Raw genomic sequence first — 14,355 nt, forward strand, 5'->3', positions numbered from 1 at the left:
TGTTTTGTGGACAGTACTTGTAGTTTTGTTTGAAGCCTTTGCCCACCATGAAAGTATCTTCGCAAAGACTTTTGGCGGAATTGTAGCGTTCATATACAAGGGCGGCGGAAGCACTTTTAATCTGGGGGGGGGGGGGCACCGACATCAAAGGGCACTTTGCAGAAATTCGATTGGACTGATGCAGCCTTATATTTAGTACCCTTCATAACTCTTATTGTATTATCTTATTTGCGTATACACATCACTCCATCAACGCCCCCCCCCCCCCCTCTCAAGGAAAATATGCATACTAACATTGCAATATCCAATGTGCAAATTGGGAAACAAGGAACAAGTTTTCTTTTGAGACAAAATGAGGTGAAATCATGCTAGTTGTAGGAATGCTAATGTAGGAATCTTTCGAATTAGAGTTTATTTCTTGTCAATATCTTTACAAATAATTTCCATTCGAAATAGCTTTGAGTTTGACCCACAGAAGTTCATTAAAAGTCAGGGGCGTAGCCAGGATTTGCAAAGTTGTATGCACGACTATCTGAGCGGAGCGCCACCATCAAGTTGGCGCGGAGCGTACCAGAAAATTTTTGGTTTTACAAACCCCTCAGATAGCTGGAAACGGCCCTTTCTGAGTGTTCATTCTGGTTCCCTGGCCTCTCTTGCTAACTTGATACACCTCAATTTTTATGTAGAAAAAGGGCACATTTTTAACCTGAGGAAAAGTGGGGGGGGGGGCACGTGCCCCCCGGTTCCGCCGCCCTTGTTAATATATCATAGTCTAGCATAAAAGAATTTGAGTGATAGGAATGTTTCTTTACTAAGTTATTGTGGTATCTGAGATATTCACCTGTAAACGTTGCTATTGATGTTCTGAAATGCTCCTTTAACGGTAAATCGATGATGACGTCACTTGGGCAGTCCAACCCTTAAGTTAACCATATGGATGACCTTTAACACCAATGAGTTCCTAAACAATATGCAAATGCACTTTGAATATGTTATTACTCTAACCCTAACTCGAGTAACCTACTAAGAGAAACCCATAAGTGTGAACTTTCTAATCTTTGAAAGCCTAAACCTCTGATACTAAATTTCCAAACAAGAACATTTCTTACCAGAAATTTAGCATACAAATATTCAGATTGTTCGCAGAACACGCAATTTAAAGAACATACAATGGTGCAATACTGGACGTGTTAAGTAACGTCGGGAAAGTCCTTGCCCTGCTATTGTGACGTCAAATGGTACAAAAGCTAATAATGGACAAGAAAACAACTATTGATATTAGTTTTCCCCTTTTTGTTATTTTGATTTAAAAGTAAAGGATATTTGCGTCAAGGTATGCGTTCATTTGTGATTGAGTATCCAGGTAAAGAGTGGTGGCGGAAGAAATGGGAAAGAAAAAGTTGTCAAAATTTGTTTCAAAACGGTTTCTACATTAAATAACAATTTTGTGTTGTTGCTACGGCGATATTACCTATATATGCCATCAAGGGAGTGTGTGGAGGTGGGGGACCCCATGTATCCGTCAAGGGCGTGTGTAGAGGTGGGGAACCCCATGGATACATCAAGGGAGTGTGTGGAGGTGGGGGACCGCATGTATACGTCAAGGAAGTGTAGAGGTGGGGGACCCCATGGATACATCAAGGGAGTGTGTGGAGGTGGGGGACCGCATGTATACGTCAAGGAAGTGTAGAGGTGGGGAACCCCATGGATACATCAAGGGAGTGTGTAGAGGTGGGGAACCCCATGGATACATCAAGGGAGTGTGTGGAGGTGGGGGACCGCATGTATACGTCAAGGAAGTGTAGAGGTGGGGGACCCCATGTATACATCAAGGGAGTGTGTGGAGGTGGGGGAACCCCATGGATACATCAAGGGAGTGTGTGGAGGTGGGGGACCCCATTTATACGTCTAGGGAATGTGTGGAGGTGGGGGACCCCATGTGTACCTCAAGGGAGTGTGTAGAGGCGGGGGACCCCATGTACACATCAAGGGCGTGTGTAGAGGTGGGGAACCCCATTTATACGTCAAGGGAGTGTGTGGAGGTGGGGGACCCCATTTTAACGTCCAGGGAGTGTGTGGAGGTGGGGGACCACATGTGTATGTCAAGGGAGTGTGTAGAGGTGGGGAACCCCATGGATACATCAAGGGAGTGTGTGGAGGTGGGGAATCCCATGGATACGTCAAGGAAGTGTGTAGAGGTGGGGGACCACATGTGTACGTCAAGGGAGTGTGTGGAGGTGGGGGAACACCCGTGTGTATGTATAAATCTTCCCCGACTTTAAGGAACTTGTATAAGTCAGATTGGGAAAGCAATGAAACTCTACCTACGAACAGGAAAACATGTAGCTATTCATGCTTGAGCAGTTTCGATAAAATCGTTTGCATTTATATGGTCAGGTCAATACTCATTCGGGTGAAACTATGTCAATATTTTGTTATTTTTGTCTGAATTAATGTAAGGAGTCTTCCTGCACCTCCTTCCTTCACAAAAAGGTAGAGTATCGCCTGTTTTTGTCTCCAATACTTATATTTAGAATGGCGTCACAGTTATTGTTCATATTGAGAGTAACTACACTTGACCTGACAGTGTAGCCTACGTAGAAGCTGTGCAATTATAAGCATGAGAATCAGTCTTTCATAGCGTACAACTGGCGTTATGGTTAGTTCAAACACAGAAGCCAACAGAAAGCAAACATCTATATAGCAAGGTTACTGATATTACACATTGTGAGATGTAATCAGCGTGATTCCTCTAAGTTTACCATTCCCCCACCCCATTAATACGCCCTCCATCCCTCCTTCCCTAATATATACATGTCATATGCTTGTGGTGAGGTCTTTATTATCAAAAGTTGACAAGTTTCGGCATACATTTGGCCTGAAATTTCTCGTGATTTAGTATTATGATCGAATTTAGCTTTCCCTTGACACCCTTAATGCGTTCTTGAATGTGAAATGCAGACGGCGGTTTTCTCTTTAACATTATAATACATCTAACCCGCCTCTTAATAAATAGGATAGGCTGTCTTAAAACAATGTTTCTAAATGTCTCTTGTAAGCCTCCGTAGAATCGGTTCCTGACCTAATACATTGTTACGCGTTAACAAATCCATTTTTCTGGCACGATTAGTGGTAAACCGGACTGTACCGACAAACAGAGTTATTTCCTCAATATGGCGACGACGTTAGGTAGTTGGATATTCTTCCTGCTTACTCTACTTCTACTTTGCTTGACTATTCAATGTAAGTTGTCCATTTTTAATATTCGTTTCCATTATCTTAAGTTGCGTGTTATTAATTGCATGTTTTATAAGTCAGCGATTGACCCCAGCAATTTCAAGGATGATAAAGGAAAAAACGTTTAATTCCTTCCAGGGTAAGACCTATTTTCGTTCCGAAATTTCCATACGAACAGTTCCCCATACCATGAGGTATGTAAACTTTTTTTTTAAAATAAATTCCATGAGTACATAGAGTAACGTTACTCGCTGAGGGTAGGGAGGCGAATGGCCGGGGTACGATTTCCATTTAGTATTGATCATTTTAATAGTCAAAATTTGTCAAAAAGTTTTTTTTTTCTTTCTAAAAAAGCCTTGGAACTGTTTCTGTAAAGGTCCCTGTAGTTAGACCCGTATATAATATAAGGCCATTTACCCGCCCGTTTTTATTCGCATCTTCGTTGTATCTGGAATGGAGCGAGGAGAATTTTAATATTGAAGGTTTGCCGATCTTATGTCAATACACTTAACTTTTAGTTCATCAATCCTACACCTTCACATCCATTTATTTATCCAAGTTCTGTTTTGTTACATTAAAGTACAGTATATGCTGAACACAGTGGCGTAGGAAGGTATACCTTTGAGTGTGGGGGGGGGGGGGATGAAGACTGATGGTCGGCCTGGGGGAGGGGTCTAATGGGAGGGGGTGTTCCCCTCCCCTTTGGATTTTTTTTTGCATTTTCAGGTGGCCTCAGATGCAATTTGGTGCAATATAGCACATTTCAACACCACTCCATTTTGTAAATAATTTTGCATTTTCACCTGGCCTTAGATGCAATTTGGTGCTCCAAATGATTTTTTTTTTCTCATTTGGAAATGAAAAAGGGGTTTTCTGAACTGCGGAGCTGGGGGGGTGGTGCAGAATGATACTTCCGCCCCCCCCCCCCATATTTTTCACTGGGGGTTGGCGCCCCCCAGCCCCCGGTTCCTACGCCCTTGATAGTCTGAATATATAGTACACGGTGTTAATGTAAAAGCAAATAGATGAATCATCCAAAACTAAAGACTAAAAAAACTCACTGAATGTTGTGTATTGCTTTATGAAATAAACCCGTTTTCTTATCCTGGTTGTTTGTTTATAAATAAGTGAACTTTTCCACATTATTGTAAACTTTAACTATTTCTAAAGTTACGAATTAATACTTTGCTGTTAATCATAGTTTTTGAAATGTAAATTTAAAATAGTTGTATGGTTGAGTTTAACCTTTCCGAAAACCCCAAATATATATAGGTACTTAAGAAATTGTTTTCTTTAAGAGAAAAATGCTGCTATACGTCTCTAATCATACCAGCAGTAATATGTACTACAAATGGCATTGTTTCAAATGTCCTTTCGGTGATAATGCATATTTATCGTGGTTATATATTTGTAAATGTTCCCCAACCTTTTAAATACAGTTATATATTGATCTTATTTAACGACACCGATATATCAAGATATATTCCATTTTACCGTTCCCTATATAACTGTGTGTTGTATACATGTAGGCCTTTAATACTCTGAATTTAAATTTTGTGACGGACGGACATCATATGTTTGTTTTAAATATTTTTCTCTTCTCACATGTTACAGTTCGAAGTGGAAATTGTCAAGAATTCGGTAAGTTCCATTATAATAGTAATAATAATAATAATTAGTATTATTATTATAATAATAATGATAATGATAATAGTAATAATAATAATACTTTTTTCCATTTTTTATTTGCATTCATCTCTTCTGCACAACACATTAAGTTAAAAAGAAAGAAAAGTTAGTTTCATGACACCAAAAAGGACATTTGCTTTATCAATAACGCAAAGAATCTCTTAGCAGTTTAATTTCTTTGCGCTTTTTGTTATTGATAAGTATATGCATTTCAACACTCAAGAAAAATGAAAGCTTATGCTTGAAAATATCATAGCTTGGAACGCTTTTGTTAGTTCTGCAAAGGTAAATATAATATTTGGCATAAAAAATTGTCAGGCTATACCATTTCATTTTGTTCTCATAATCATAACCAAAACACACGTGTTCGTACTCAACTACAACTTTTGAATTAAAGATTTCAAGATATATTTTGTTCCAAATATCTCCAACTGCGCTACAGCGCCAGTAAAGGTGGTCTAATGTTTCAGTAGACTCGCCACAAAAAGTGCAACTTGGGTCGTTAATAATGTTAATTTTACTAAGAAAACTATTTGTAGCAATGATACGATGGATAAACTTGTACTGAAAGCTTCTTAATTTAGTATCTCTAATCTTGCTACAAGAAACAAAAATCTCACTCCAGTTTAAAGTGGTGCCTTTAAAATCATTGTCCCATTTTAAACAACCACGTGGTTGCTCAATACAACGGCTGTTATATTTATTATAAGCATATTGACAAATTTTAGTAGTACCATACATTTGCGCTAACATAACCTGCTGACTACATGGTTGCTTCGGCAGCTGCAATGAATATCTGGATGGTACCCACGTTCGTGGGATAGAATGTATAATCCTATCAGCATCAGCAGCAGCAGCAGTTATTTTTACAACGCTAAAGCGACCACAAATGTGGAAGAAATCCGCAAGGGCTTATGGATTGCAACTTACACGTCGGGTGGCTCCAATTTAACATTTTCACTCAAATTTGGAATCTTTGCAATCTAGAAATTCATTTCTGATGGGAAAACCGTAGATTGCTCTTGGATGAAAAACTCACCTTACTATGACCCGGCCGCGAATATTTTTTTCCCAAACTGAACTGACGCTGAAATTATTTCCTCGATTCTGATTGGCTCTCAGCGAGCACGTCAAATGTTAAACATCGAACAAGTCAAAAGACACAGACATATCGTCAAATGCCTTTTTTGTGTGTACACTCACTGGCTGGCACACACTCGCTCGCCGTCTTCATGGCCACTGCATATTCGACAAGGCCTATCATGATTCATTGAATACATTTTGAATTTATGATTATAAAACTAAACGTATCGCAACTCCGAATGTACACAAACACCTCGTACATATGTACATCGGCTACATGTATACAATTACAAATGCACTGTGTTTTATTGAGTTGTAGGCTATACACAGTAGGCCTACAATAGGCTACATTACATGTGTTGTGTAGAGCGGAGTCAAGCGAGTAAATTAACGATCGAGGACTGCCTATAATGGGCGCAGTAGTTGGGAATAGTTGCTTCATTGTGTTAAGAACACTATAAACTTTCGTTAATATATACCTACCAAAAGTTCTGGAAAGTTGCTAATGTGAATATCTTGAATTTATTCGTGTTGATTATTCTGATATCGACAGAGTATATGGAGGGATCGATGTTGAATACTAAAGTATATCACTTGCTCACTGAGAGCCAATCAGAATCGAGGAAATAATTTCAGTGTCAGTTCAGTTTGGGAAAAAAAATATTCGCGGCCCGGGTATCGAACCCGGATGCAACCGATTGCTAAGCTGCATTGCTTAAAAAAAAAAATAAAAAAAACCGCCTTTATCCACTCGACCACAGCACCGGCATAATTGTATCTTTATGCGGTCTCCAGTTCGACGAATTATTCAAATCTATAAAAGAATAGAATGACGAGCTTACCGGTGGGTTGAATGGGTGGTATAGGTCGAGGTATATGGAAATATGCGACAGGGAAGCCATACAACGAAGCTAAATAAAACATGTTGTAAAGGTCACACGAAATAAACCTTTTGTCATGCCGAAATCACAATGGTTACAAAATAACACGGTAGCAAATAATTCCATAGCTTTCTTCAATTAATAATAATGATAATAATAAAAAGCGTTAATTTCTGCTGACTTTGTTTTAATTTTGTGCTGAATTTTTAATCTGTGTTGTAAATATATACGTTGTGTCGTCAAAATTGGCTCGCGTTGTAAATATATGACAACCTTACCTCTCGAAATATTAAGGAGTAAGAAAATACTTTTACAGCAGCCAATTCCTTTTATTTCCATAATAAGCTAGGATTGGCCCATTTCAAACGCAAACTTGAAAGTTGTTGGAGTAGACCTATATATGTATAGGCCCATAGATGAATAACAACGCAACCTTATATTATGTATGATGCGACGTAAATATTTACAATTATCGAGATTTGTCACGCACCTTCTATGATGACCGAAATGATCACAGAATTAAGTGTTGCATCATTCACTTAATTAAATATGTCGTTAGGATCTTATTGAAATTGTTCACTTGTAATGTAACAGTTCTTTTGTAATACAATTGTGAGGAACGTTGTGTTATTTATGTTCTACTTCGAACGAAAAGTCGCGGATCCAGCCGGTGTGGTTTTTACACCCCCCCCCCCCCTCCATACTACTTTTCATCCCACACCAAAAATTAAAGGTAAAAGGAATAGTTCTAGCACAACCTTGCCTATACTCCTTATAGTATAGACCAAAATGCACCATTTCATGTCATTTTTCCTAAGGGATAACTCACAGACCCCCTGCATCGACTGAATCACCCTCTCAATACGTCTAATTCTAAATTGGGGAGAAAAGAAAAACAAAAATCTCAACATTTCATGAAAAGTTCAAATTTTGACGAAACCGACCGACTCAAATGCGTTTAGGTTCACTTTTTGAAATGTCACCGTATATGGCTTGCTAAAAAATATTAAAATGGAACAACCCATTCAAAAATACAGCTTAAGATATTCTATCATCATAAATATTCATACTGTTACGTCATCACCTGACCGAATGAACAGACAGGACAGATCTATCTAATCTGTTGGCGCCAAACAACAATTTGTTTGCCATTATCTCGATCAATTAGTTCCAAACGATTGCACAACATTAATCAATCGAAGTCAATTTTGGTTCGTTTTAATCAATTATTACAGATAGGCTAGGTGCTAAATCATAATATAATCCAATGAATACATAATAATATAACGTTAAACTTTCCTATTTGTCTTTTCTTACTACAGAAACTTGTCCTCCTGACCGAAATAACTGCAACAGCCCATTTCACAGATGTCTGCTAACAAAGACCGACGTCTCATTCTGTGTATGTATGACGGGCTATGGGGTTGGAGATCAGTCTAACACGTGTGTAGGTAAGATTATCAATGGTTCAACATTCTCAGGCCAGTTCGTCAACACTTAGGAACATGTAAGGTTTATCTATGGCCCCAACAAGTACATAATTGAAAGTTAGTGGATTGATATGATAATGTTGTAGAACGTCAAAACACACTGTTGTATCGGTCCAGGCTGTATTTCTGTAACACTTTCTCAAATGTTAGAAAACGACTGGACTATAAAGTCTAACACACTGGTCATAAGGTCAGTTCCTCAAATATTACGCATAACTTCTAAATACTGAAGCTATGGTCTCAATACATGTTTACAATGGTGTTGGATGTTTATCAGGCGTTTTTCTGTTGCTTAAAATGCAGGCGCGTAGCTAGGAATTTGCCAAGGGAGGGGCGAAACTGTAGATTCGGCATTGCAAACTATCTAAGCGTAGCGCCACCATATGGTTGGCGCGAAGAGTACAAGAAAATTTTGGCTGAAAATGCCTCCCAGATCGCTGGAAATGGCACTTCCCAGGCCTTGTAAGTTGCACCTTAGCATTTTCTCTTTTGAAATACTAGCGATATTATAAAAACATTAAAAAAAATCAAAAATATGCTCAAGGGGATGGGGCGGCTGCCCCTTCGCTTCCCCCGCCTTTGTTTTATTTTTGTTATTATCTATTGTTTTTTTTGTCAAGGTGGACTGCTCGAATAAGCTATATTCTTCCTCAGTACTCATCCAACACCTCCTCAGCCCTCATCCATCACCTTGTAAAAATGTTGTACTATTGTATATTTGCACTGTGGAAATAAACTCAAACTTCAACTCAAACTCAAAATGGTCTCAAATGATACTCTATAGTCAGAAAATGGTCTTAAATGCTAAAGCTTTAACAAGTGTTGTTTAATTACTGGTAAACAATATAAAGAGCCAAAGACTGTATAAAAAAAATGTTTAGATGTACTAGCACTTTATAACATATTTACTGTGAGATTTGAGATAAATACTAATGAGTTAAAGGAATTTGAAAACCAATGCTTTGCAAAAATAGACGACGGAAGAAATAGGGTTCAATCTGGAAGAGTGGGGTGCGGGTGGGGGGGGGCACAAATTTCGAAGGGCAATGGGACATGTGACGTAAAATCACTTCAAACGCCAGACAAAATTCCAGTATTTTAATGCCTTTCAAGAAAACGGCAGTTTTCTTAGTAAGTATAAGTTATACACTTTTATTATTTTGCAATAAAGGAGCATTTTAAATTTCACGAAAGGATACTTTTTCGTCACACTAAAATTAGAAATACTTTCTATAACAAAAAAAGTACACTTCTACCCGTTATGCAAAAATAACACTTTTCATGTTAAAACAAATGTGAGGAGCACGTTCCCTCCCCTTGCCCCTGCCCCGACTGAGTCAGTCACTGAGTCAGTCCGCTGTCAGTCACTGAGTCAGTCCGCTGTCAGTCACTGAGTCAGTCCGTCGTCCGTCACTGATTCAGTCAGCCAGTCAGGGAGAGACTAACTTTTGCAACTGACTAATTGAGTGACAGTATTAGAGTTTTTAGAGGTTTATTTCTGGTATTTTGTTTCTCCAGCACGTCCCTTCCCCTTGCCCCTGCTCCGACTGAGTCAGTTCGCCGTCAGTCACTGAGTCAGTCAGCGAGTCACTGAGTTAGTCACTGAGTCAGTCACCGAGTCAGTCACTGAGTCAGTCCGCCGTCAGTCACTGAGTCAGTCCGCCGTCAGTCACTGAGTTAGTCCGCTGTCAGTCACTGAGTCAGTCCGCTGTCAGTCACTGAGTCAGTCACTGAGTCGGTCACTGAGTCAGTCACTGAGTCAGTCACTGAGCCAGTCACTGAGTCCGTCACTGAATCAGTCCGTCGTCCGTCACTGAGTCAGTCACTGAGTCAGTCCGTCGTCCGTCACTGATTCAGTCAGCCAGTCAGGGAGAGACTAACTTTTGCAACTGACTAATTGAGTGACAATATTAGAGTTTTTAGAGGTTTATTTCTGGTATTTTGTTTCTCCAGCACGTCCCTTCCCCTTGCCCCTGCTCCGACTGAGTCAGTTCGCCGTCAGTCACTGAGTCAGTCAGCGAGTCACTGAGTTAGTCACTGAGTCAGTCACCGAGTCAGTCACTGAGTCAGTCCGCCGTCAGTCACTGAGTCAATCCGCCGTCAGTCACTGAGTTAGTCCGCTGTCAGTCACTGAGTCAGTCCGCTGTCAGTCACTGAGTCAGTCACTGAGTCGGTCACTGAGTCAGTCACTGAGTCAGTCACTGAGCCAGTCACTGAGTCCGTCACTGAATCAGTCACTGAGTCAGTCCGTCGTCCGTCACTGAGTCAGTCACTGAGTCAGTCCGTCGTCCGTCACTGAGTCAGTCAGCCAGTCAGGGAGAGACTAACTTTTCCAGCTGACTAATTGAGTGACAGCAGGGGCGTATCCAGGATTTTCCAATAGGGGGCGGCGCCAGGCATGAATGATCGCCGTCCTGGGGGATGGGTCTAAGGGGAGAGGTGTACAATTTTTGCTTTCGAAGAAGAGCTGAAATGCAAAATGGTGTCATATGCATGGGCGGCGATCCGTACTTCCGAGTGGGGGGGGTATGACCTTGTTGACTATCTAAGCGTAGCGCCACCATGAGTTGGCGCGAAGCGTACAAGAAAATTTTGGGATTAACAAACCCTCTAGATGGCCGGAAACGGCACTTCCCGAGGTTTCCAAGCGGCATATACCCAACCTTAAAATAGGGATGTCATGTCCGAAATATCTCATAATCAGGATCCAAAATACTTTTTTTTTAATTTCGGGTGTTATTTTGGGAAAATTGCCCCTGTCAATCTTGTTTCAGGCGCAACGTTAGAAGTTCGAGAGCTCTTTTATATTATTCGATGAAGAAAATGGCCTCATGCATGCTATTACAGGCCTATACACATGCAATACACAATTACACATAGTTACATTCCTAGGTACCGATTGCTAGGGCATCCAGGTGAAACGTGTATTAAGCATTACCCTGGTTACATGAGATTCTCAGCTGTTCGAGGGAACATGTGCGTGTGTAGGCCTACTATAGGGCCTATATGAATACTATGAGGGTGCATATATGTACTATATCAATACCGTGGGCGCAATAATACATTTTGTTGTTATAGGGCCAATGAAGCCTACAGTCAACTATTTTTGCTTTATAAAGACGCTTTATTTGAAAAGATCGCACTGCGTTTATGGTAGGCGAGAAATGAAGCTAAAAAAGAGCCGTACATTAACGAAGATGCATAAATGTAGGCATGAAAATATTCTTATCCCTGGCATTTGGTGGGGGGGGGGGGATATGGTGCATTACATCCCCTCCACCCATTTTCATGGGGGGATATATCCCCCCTCCACCCAGGATCGCCGCCCATGGCCATATGTGATCCATTTTTCGACCTTAATAATAAGCAACATTTCCAGTAAATATGGACACAAAATGCACAATTTAGTATGGCTGGCATGTCACTTAGTGTTTATAGTGATAATACAAACACAATTACCATCTATGTTTCTAAAACTATTATGCCGCCGAACTTCGCCAGAACCTTTTTTTTGCAAACAAAAAATAAAGCATACGGGAGGGGGGGGGGTTGAGCGATCACCGACATCTCACATAAAGGTCGTCATCAATTTTTTTTTTTTTTTTTTTGCTAAACTTTTTTTTTTTTGGTGACGGCCAATAGGGGGGCGCGCGCCTGTTGCGCCCCCCCCCCTGGATACGCCCCTGGACAGTATTAGAGTTTTCAGAGATTTATTTCTTTTATTTTGTTTCTCAAGAACTCTGTAGAAATTTCCCCTTCTGGGTCCCCCTTCCCCTTTTCTTGGTAACTTTTCCGAAACAACGAGCTTAAGTAAATACATTTTTACCGCTGGTATGTTAACGCGTTTTGTCACCAAACAAAAAAAAACAAAAAAACCCATACCCCACCTTGACCTGAATTCGATTAAGTACATCAAAGTCATGAGCAATATAAACACAATGAATACTTCTAGTTTAATCTCTTTCTAAAGAATGACGTCTCAAGAAATCGGCATTCTTTGTTCTTGAAACATTGGCTGCATTTATAACGTGGTTTAGGGTTAAGCCAAACCATTATGACATGTTTGCTCTCAATATAGTTGTAGTGTGTGTAACCTATATAGCTAAAGTCATGTGCAAATATACATTACCGGTACCTATATATATGAGAGTATGAGGAAGGTACCATAAAAATCTGTATAAGGTTCTCATATATGAGGTACCATTAAGTTAACTGACTACAAGTGCCCTTAACATGCGTTGTTAATTTTTTTTTCTCATTTTAAATATATCTAGATTATCTAAATTAACTAGATCAGAAATGCCTATTTTGGTAATACAAAGTACCGATTTTTCCCTTTTTTTGTAATTAAAAGTTTGTTATTTAAGAAATTCTCTTTTGCTGAAGAATAATCATATAATGAAATTTATAATGGATCTAAGATTGAAGAGCTGATCCATTTTGTGGGAAAGGTTTGCGATACCCTTTGTGGGTTTGCCCCTCACGTGTTCCACCACTTATCGAAGTTTACCCTCCCTGCCTCTCTCAGACAGAACTCTTCTCTCCCTCCCTCTCTTAGACAGAACCCTCTCTCCTAGCTTTCTCTTTCAGACCGACCCCCCCCCCTCCACACACCCTCCCTCTCTCAAACAGAACCCTCTTTCACCGTCCCTGGTAAATGCTCGTAGCAGCATCACCGTGGGTGACAATCATGTGACTTCTGGATGTTTCTTATTAAGAGTGGTACAAAAAGATGTGTAGAAATTTCATCCCGGATAGCATTTGTGTGCGAGTGTTTGTGTGTATTTCCAGGTATGGTATACATTGATTGATATTAATTATGAAGATCCTCTAAATACTAAAACAAAAAATATCACAATAAAACAACATTTATTGAACATAACAACGAGCACATTAATGTTTAATCTCTTCAGATATTGATGAATGTGAAACTCCGGATTCATGTGACAACGCTATTTGTCAAAACACAGAAGGGTCATTCCTCTGTGTCTGCAATGAAGGCTTCGTTCACGGTTCCACGGAGAATGCTTGTATCGATAGACGTAAGTATAAGGAAATGTAGGAAAGAGTATTTTAGATTTTCTATATCTTGTCACAAAACCCCTTTCCAATATGAACTATTGTTAGGTGTATGGGCAACACTCTGGTTGGGTTTGAGCATTGGATGCAGTTCGAAGGTTGAGGATATGTTCATGATATCGGAAATATTAATGAAAATACCTTCAAATACTATTTCAATATTCAGTTATAATTTATTATAGTTATTTGGACATACATCAGTCGGTATGTGTGCATCATTCTCTATGTACCTGTTTGTGTGTCTGTCTCTTTCACTCTTGCAATCATGGGCGGCGATCCGTACTTCCGAGTGGGGGGGATATGACCTTGTTGACTATCTAAGCGTAGCGCCATCATGAGTTGGCGCGAAGCGTACAAGAAAATTTTGGGATTTACAAACCCTCTAGATGGCCGGAAACGGCACTTCCCGAGGTTTCCAAGCGGCATATACCCAACTTTAAAATAGGGATTTCATGTCCGAAATATCTCATAAGCAGGATCCAAAATACTTTTTTTTAAATTTCGGGTGTTATTTTGGGAAAATTGCCCCTGTCAATCTTGTTTCAGGCGCTACGTTAGAATGTTCGAGAGCTTTTTATATTATTCGATGAAGAAAATGGCCTCATGCAGGCTATTATAGGCCTATACACATGCAATACACAATTACACATAGTTACATTCCTAGGTACCGATTGCTAGGGCATCCAGGTGAAACGTACGTGTATTAACAGGGGCGTCGGAAACTATTTGGGATTGGTACGGAAGATCAGAGTGTGGCCATCTACCATAATTATCGGGGGGGGGGGGGTGGGGGACGTTTGGAAGGTCAAACTACGCTACGCGCCACCATTGGTTGGCGCATAGCGTAATGGAGAAAATTTTGAAAAAAATGCCTCTCAGATTGCAGGAAATGGCAC

At 40.0% G+C, this 14,355-nt stretch overlaps 1 protein-coding gene across 1 annotated transcript in view; it reads left to right on the forward strand.

Moving 5' to 3' along the window:
- The first annotated feature begins 3,086 nt into the window (after positions 1-3,086).
- The window catches only part of LOC139962133 (uncharacterized), a 45,041-nt gene continuing 33,772 nt past the window's right edge, over positions 3,087-14,355 (forward strand). Inside the window, exons 1-4 of the mRNA XM_071962056.1 lie at positions 3,087-3,243; positions 4,852-4,878; positions 8,213-8,341; positions 13,294-13,422. Coding sequence (XP_071818157.1) covers positions 3,174-3,243; positions 4,852-4,878; positions 8,213-8,341; positions 13,294-13,422 — 355 coding nt within the window. The 5' untranslated portion in view covers positions 3,087-3,173. The remainder of the gene's footprint in view (positions 3,244-4,851; positions 4,879-8,212; positions 8,342-13,293; positions 13,423-14,355) is intronic.

This window comes from Apostichopus japonicus, chromosome 20, assembly GCF_037975245.1.
Source record: "Apostichopus japonicus isolate 1M-3 chromosome 20, ASM3797524v1, whole genome shotgun sequence".
NCBI lineage: Eukaryota > Metazoa > Echinodermata > Holothuroidea > Aspidochirotida > Stichopodidae > Apostichopus > Apostichopus japonicus.